This window comes from Vigna umbellata, chromosome 3 (genome assembly GCF_029865625.1).
Source record: "Vigna umbellata cultivar VRB3 chromosome 3, Vumbellata_1.0, whole genome shotgun sequence".
Lineage (NCBI taxonomy): Eukaryota > Viridiplantae > Streptophyta > Magnoliopsida > Fabales > Fabaceae > Vigna > Vigna umbellata.
Window position 1 is genome coordinate 33,400,312 of NC_142167.1, and position 7,301 is coordinate 33,407,612.

General features: G+C 44.4%; 1 protein-coding gene across 1 annotated transcript; it reads left to right on the top strand.

The window, feature by feature from the left end:
- Nucleotides 1-2,842: 2,842 nt before the first annotated feature.
- Nucleotides 2,843-5,082, top strand: LOC148202296 (uncharacterized). The gene is made up of 3 exons (XM_088109584.1): nt 2,843-4,770; nt 4,834-4,956; nt 5,010-5,082. The coding sequence occupies exons 1-3, from the start codon at nt 2,843-2,845 to the stop codon at nt 5,080-5,082; spliced, it is 2,124 nt and encodes a 707-aa protein (XP_087965710.1).
- Nucleotides 5,083-7,301: the final 2,219 nt, after the last annotated feature.

A 7,301-nucleotide genomic window follows, 5' to 3' on the forward strand; every position in this document is an offset into this window, starting at 1 on the left:
CCAACTGCTCCCATCCAAGTGGATGATCATCGCCAAAGAAACATACCCAAACAGCACACAACACAAACAATGCAAGGGTGAGCTAGATATAAAAAACATGTTATCATACATAGATTCATATAAAAGAACGATTAAAGCATACTCATTAAATCATAATTCATACACTCACACGACATGTGAAAGTTCATCAATCATAGTAAATTGACATTACAAGACTTGTTACTTTATACCCCGACTTGTTCCTTTATAGACCGACTCGTCCGGACTAGAATGATTACCGAGCTATGGCGGGTCTTGCACTCGTGGTGGCTTTATGAAATTTGGGCACTCCCGCCCTGGCACTACCGCCTTGTGAAACTTTGGGCACTACCGCCCGGTGGAACTTTGGGCACTCCCGCCCGGCCACAATCACGAGGTTAATCCGTTATCACTCACCTTGGATCATATGGAAGCATCCAAGACTAGGACCTCCTGCTACTCCTCACCACATGTTCAATCCTCTCTACATGAGAAGAAAGACCATTGGAGTTTCAGGATGACCCCCAAAACTGAGCTACCATGTAATCATTCTATACAACCCCAAAACACCACCATGTATCCTCTCCTTGAGGATCATGGAATTACGTCCATGAATCATACTGTTACTTTGAACCTTAACCCAAGCCATGAATAACCATATACTACCATATTATCACAACAAATCCAACATATCTCATACATTCACATATTTTCACATATTTCACGTTACAGCATATATTCCAAACATTGGTACACATAATTCAATCCAAGAGCAAAGGAACTTAGAACCCGTTACCATTTGCAGACCATTGGATGGACGAACACTATTCCACCGAGCGTTATAAGCCGAACGCCACTATGCCAATTGGACGAACGCTAACAAAAACTGACCGAACGCTAACACCGAACGCCTGAACACAATTAGGCCGAACGCTAAAACCGAACGTCATATTGGATTCAACACTATTTGGCCGAACGCTATGAGATCAACAGGCCGAACGCTCACAAACCAAGGACGAACGCTCACAAAACCAAGGACGAACGCTAACAAAACCAAGGACGAACGCTCACAAAACTATCTTGGACGAACGCTCACAAAACTATCTTGGACGAACGCTGCTTATGGAGAATTCTATCTGAACATAACGTCATCAAAACCGAACGTTCGTTATGAACGATCACTAACTTAAAATAATTATTATCCAGATCGAACGCTCGCTTCCTGAACTACCAAGATAAGAACGAACGTCTAAAATTACTTATTCACCAAAACGAACGAACGCCATTTACAAGTAAATGGCCGAACACCATTTGACCGAACGTCACCAAATAAACTGGACGAACGTTATCTCCAAATATCAGGCCGAACGTTCAAAATCTGACTTAAACCAATACCTATCGTTCAACATCAGGACGGACATCATTTGAAGGACGAACGCCTATGATCACTATTTCAACACAGCGGACGTTTTAAGATTCAAGCCTGATTATACCGAATTAAGCCGAACGCTACAGTTACCAATTTACCAACGAACGCTCAAGATTGAAACCTATGCATAACAATTTAACAACGAACGCTCAAAGCCCATTGTACGAACGTTCTAAAATCACTTTACTCAATAAAGACCGAATGCGAAAATAATCAAGGCCGAACGCTATACTTACAACCTATGGACGTTCGTCTTGAGACCAAGGCCGAACGTTCAAGAACGTCCCACTAAAATACTAAGTTTAGGACGAACGCTCACGACCACCGAACAATTTGGACGAACGTCCAATTTCACTTGGACGAACGTTCAGCAACGTTAGCTATTTTGGACGAACGTCCAATTTGAAATCAAATTGGACGAACGGCGTTTCTTCAGAATTTCTGCAAGTTTTCCAGAAAACCCAGAAACCAAGAACAACCTCAAATTTTCATCCCCTTCTTCCCATATTTGCATCATACAAAGCATATAAAATCAATCAAACAAAAGATCTAGCTCCCCTTACCTCTTGAAGACTTTCTTTGTAAAATTTGTGATCCATCTTCCTCCAGACGTGCAGATCAAGATCTCTTTGCATCCTCCACAATTCTTCACTTCCTCTCCCAGATCTTACTGCAAGGACTCCATTCTCACCAGATGCCCATCCCAGCTCCTCCTCTCAGCCCTTCCGAAGTTGGTACAGCTTCCCATGGTGTTCTTTGGACGGCTGGAAATGGAGGAAGGAAGGCTCCCTTCCTCTGGCTGCTTTCTCGCTCCCTCTCCCATGCCAAAATGAAGACACCCACTTTTCTCAGCTTCCTCCCTGCCCCTTCAATAATGCAGCCCAATAAATGAAAAAGTGGTGCCCACCATGTCCCCACCATTCCCAAAATTTACGGGTCTTACAATCATCCACTTGGATGGGAGCAGATGGCGAGGAGAATACTTTGGAAGCAGCTCTTGATGAAGACGACAGTGCTGCAGCCTAGATTAGCTAGTCTTATTTCATAATTCTTAATGTTTGGAATAACTCGTGTGTATTTTAAGTTTTAAATTCTCTGTGATTTTCATGGAGAAATTCTAAATACTCTTGTTGTCAATTCCGCACTATTCTAAGGATGACTGTAATCCTTAAATTACTCTTGACTGCTTTCTTATATTATGTATGATGACGTCTTTATTATATATGCATGATGTATATTTTTGGGACGTTACATTAATGGTATCAGAGCAGTTCCTTCCTTAGAAACCTGTAGGTTGTGAGTGTGCTTCGTTTGTGATTGCGTACTCTAACCTCGTATAGGAAGTTGTATTAGTTTGAGTCAAGCTAATGGTCTTTCTCTCTGTGTGGACAGAAGATGGCACCTACGTCTCCTCATCGTTCTCCTCCGCGAGTCGATCAACTTGACTCTAATCAGATGCTGAATGCGGTACTCCAAACGTTGCAACAGCAGAATGCTGCGTTGGTTCAACAGAATACCTTTGCATTACAAAATCTTGAAGCCGCAAGGATATCGGCAGAGAACGCAAGAGTGTCTTCCGAGAACACTCAGAGGGAGTTCATGGAAATGATGACTAATGCTAGGACTCCTCCAAGTGTTTCTTCCGTTGTTATTCCTGCGCAAGAGTGGAGCTTGGAGAGCTTTCTGCAACATCGCCCAGCAAGATTTACTGGCAAGTGCAACCCTGATGAAGTTGATCACTGGTTCGGGGACATGGAGAGGATATTCGAAGCCAAGGGATGTCCTGATGAGAAGAAGCTAGCCTACACCCAATACTTGCTGACAGGTGAAGCTGGACATTGGTGGAACAGTGTGAAGACGATCTTGGAGAGGAACGGGACTGCTATCACTTGGGAGTTGTTCAGAACTAAATTCTACACTGAATACTTCCCAGACAGTGTCAGGTTTGCTAAGGAGATAGAGTTTCTTGAGTTGGCTCAGGGCAACAAATCAGTATCGAAGTATGCAGATAGTTTTAAACACCTGCTTCGCTTCTACACCATGTCAATAAATGAAGAATGGCAGTGTCGAAAGTTTGAGAATGGCTTGAGAAAGGATATAAAGTTACTAGTGAAGGGATTGCGCATTAGAGAATTCTCTGCTTTGGTAGAGATGGCCCGTGATATGGAAAAGACTAAGGGAGAACCAGAAGGGCCTCAGAAACAACAGAGCCAACCACTTAGGGTTGGTGGACCTGCGATATCCCGGGGAGGCTCCATTTCTAGAAGGACCCCTTTCTCTAGACCTTCTTCCTCCAGATCCAGGGGTTCTTCCTCTCGGTCATCGGGGCAATCCAGTTTTGCCAGTTCCGTTAGATGCTTCAGGTGTGGTGGACCACACTTCCAGAATTCCTGCCCTCAGTTAGAAGGGTATAGGAGGTGTAATATCTGCCGGCAAGAAGGACACTATGCCAGAGACTGTCTTACTACTAGGAGGGTAGGACCACAGCCAAGCCAGGCTGGCAGATCTATTCAGAGGGGTGGGCATAGACCTCAGGCAGCAGGGAGAGTCTATGCGTTGACCGGAACTAAGGCAGCCAGCGCAGGTAATTTAATTGTCAGCAGTTGTTTGTTATTTGGAGCTTCGTGTGTGACGTTGTTTGATTCGGGGGCGACACATTCGTTTGTGTCTAAAGCTTGTGTGGAGAGGCTTGGTTTAGTTGTCAGAGAGCTTCCGTGTGATCTGGTGGTGTCTACACCAGCAGCTGGGTTAGGCAGGACATCTAATGTGTGCTCTAGGTGTCCTATTGAGGTAGAGGGCCGCAGGTTCAGAGTGAACCTTATTTGCTTACCTCTACAGGAGTTAGAGGTAATTTTGGGAATGGATTGGTTAGCAGCCAATCGTATTCTTTTAGATTGCGGTGGTAAGAAGCTAATATTTCCCGAAGAAGATGAAGACATGTCATTATCGCTCGGTGTATTGAGGAAGGACATCTTCGAGGGTGCCAGCTGTTTCCTAATCATGTTCCATAAGGACGGGACTCCTAGTTTAAATTCTTCAGCGCTTGTGAACCAGAGTGTAGACCTTCTGGTTGTGAATGATTTCATGGATGTTTTCCCTGAAGAAGTTCCTGGTTTACCTCCTCCGCGAGAAGTAGAGTTCTCTATTGATCTGGTCTCAGGAGCAGGACCAGTATCCATAGCCCCTTATCGGATGGCTCCAGCTGAGCTGGTTGAGTTGAAGAAGCAGATTGAAGAGTTATTAGAGAAAAAGTTTATCCAGCCGAGTGCTTCGCCGTGGGGTGCGCCAGTATTACTAGTAAAGAAGAAGGATGGTAGCTCGAGGTTGTGCGTTGACTATCGACAGCTGAATAAGTTGACGATCAAGAACAAGTATCCCTTGCCAAGGATTGATGATCTGATGGATCAATTACACGGGGCTACGGTATTCTCCAAGATTGATTTGAGGTCGGGTTACCATCAAATTTTGGTGAAAGACGATGATGTGCAGAAGACAGCATTCAGATCCAGGTATGGCCACTATGAGTATGTGGTTATGCCTTTTGGTGTGACTAATGCTCCAGCCATATTCATGGACTATATGAATCGAATTTTCAGACCCTTCTTGGACAAGTTCGTGGTGGTGTTTATAGATGACATACTTGTTGTCAACACCCAATTTCGTCCGGATGGACTAATAGGTTTGCTGTATTTTATTTTCATCATGAGTGTAAAATAAAAAATAAAAAAAATGAAAAATAATGAATAATAAAATAAAACAAAATAATAAAATAAAAAAAAAGAACAGAGCGTTCGGCCTTTTGCTGTGCGACTGAGCCGTTCGTCCTCTTCTCTGAGCGACCGTTCGTCTTCTACTCTGCACAACCGTTCGTCCGCTACTCTGAGCGACCATTCGTCCTCCACCATGCGTAACCGTTCGTTGTTGACAATATCAAGACGCTCGTCCTTTACTGGTCTCACGTGTCCACACTTTCAGCCTCACGGACGTTCGACCTCAATTGCGTTCGGCCGCTCGGCCTCGAACCATTCGACCCCAAAGACGTTCGGTCGCTCGTCCTAAATTGTTCAGCTATTCGGTCTGTGGTTGAACGTTCGGTCTATTTGTTAGTGAACGTTCGGTCATGTTTACTTGCTATTGGACGTTCGGTCTTAATGTGGTTGAACGTTCGGTCTTGATGTTGTAGAACGTTCGGTTTTAAAGTGTTTATTGTTGAACGTTCGTGAACGTTCGGTCCTGTTTTAGCGTTCGCCCAAACAGTAATAATTTTTTTACATGGTCGTTCGTCATTCTATCGTTCGTCCTTACCCCATTTTCCTCTTCTACCGCTCGTCCAGGTCACTCCGCCGTATACCGTTCGTCCTGAACGCTCGTCCTGACCGATCGTCCTGATCACTCTCTCGTGTCTCCCCTCCGGCCCCAGTAATGATTCCCACAATCTGCCAACGGTCCACTTCTACCTTCTCCCACTTCACCAACCATCCAATTATGCTTCCAACTATTCCACCAACCCAATAATTTCTGCATCCTCCAATCGCAGCTACCGACACTCCTCATCCTCCAATCATAGCTACCGACACTCTCATCTCTTACTGTGCTGAAGCCTACATAATTCACACGAGGAAAGGGAGGGGGAAGAGGGCCGAGGGGCATTGGCTCCCTCTGAGCCCCTCACCCGTTACCATCTCCATCTTCATCTCATTCTTCATCCTCACAGCCATCACAACACCTCATCACCACAGCCTTGGGGGGCACTGGCTCCTCTCAGCCGTAACCACAGCAAACCATTTCCTTTTCACTCCCAACTCCACGGCCAAACACCAAACCAGGATTCACCACACATACTCCTATCCCATTCACTCCACAGAATCATCTCCGCATCACACAACACTCAATCCTCCTCCATTCTCTGTCAACAGGGCCAACACCCATCATCATTTTATCCAGACCTCACGGCCACCACACATCCTTCAATCATCATCATTTTATCCAGACCTCTGGCTGAGACAGTGGCGCGCGTGCGTGACGGGGTGGAGATACCTCCGTTGGCTACTTTGGAAGAAGACTCTAGGTCTCTGTTTTGAGTTGAGATTGTGGAACGAAGGAGACCCCAAGGAATGTTGGCTGAAGAATGGAAAGGCCTTGGGCCTCTTCTTTTTTATTTCTTTCCGACCCAACTCTCTCTAATAAATAAAAAAAAAATAATGATACTAAAACATTTTCCTCCTTCACGCACCCCCTGTTTTCTCATCCGCGCACCCCCGCATCCATTCCCTGGACTCAGACCCATCCAAACCCTTAAACAAAAAAAAATAACTTTATCTGCACCCACGGTTTCATGTTTCACACCCCGTTTTTTGGGCTTAAGCCCATTATGTGCAAACAAAATAAAAAAAAAAAAAAAAAAGGAAAGGGGAATTGGATCTGACACACGTTTCAGGATGCCCTTCTGTTTTCATTTTTACACCCCTGACAGACAAAGGAGCTTCAAATCTACTCTCTGCACTCCGGGTTTTTATCTCTGCACCCCCTATTCTTGTTGGTTTGTTTCTCTCGCTTTGTTCTTAAATTTTTATTTCTTTATGTAGCCCTTTGTGTTATAACTCCACTCTTGTATATTGCATCTTATATTTTGTTGGGTTTGTTCATAAAAAATATAAACAAAAAATAAAATAAAACAAACAAAGCCGTGTGAGTGCTCGTGCGATCGTACGCATCAGCCTAGTGCTCATTACGCAAACAATAAGAGAAAAAAGCCGTGTGAGTGCTCGTGCGATCGTACGCATCAGCCTAGTGCTCATTACGCAAAAATTTAAATATTACATCAAAAAATACCAAAAAAATATAAAATCTTCAA

Excerpts from the sequence above, each read along its gene's own strand:
- LOC148202296 (XM_088109584.1), top strand. The coding sequence starts at position 2,843 with ATGGCACCTACGTCTCCTCATCGTTCTCCTCCGCGAGTCGATCAACTT. Across the intron at positions 4,771-4,833 it reads AAGAAGGATGGTAGCTCGAG|GATTGATGATCTGATGGATC; the intron begins GTTGTGCGTTGA and ends TCCCTTGCCAAG. Across the intron at positions 4,957-5,009 it reads AAGACAGCATTCAGATCCAG|CCATATTCATGGACTATATG; the intron begins GTATGGCCACTA and ends CTAATGCTCCAG.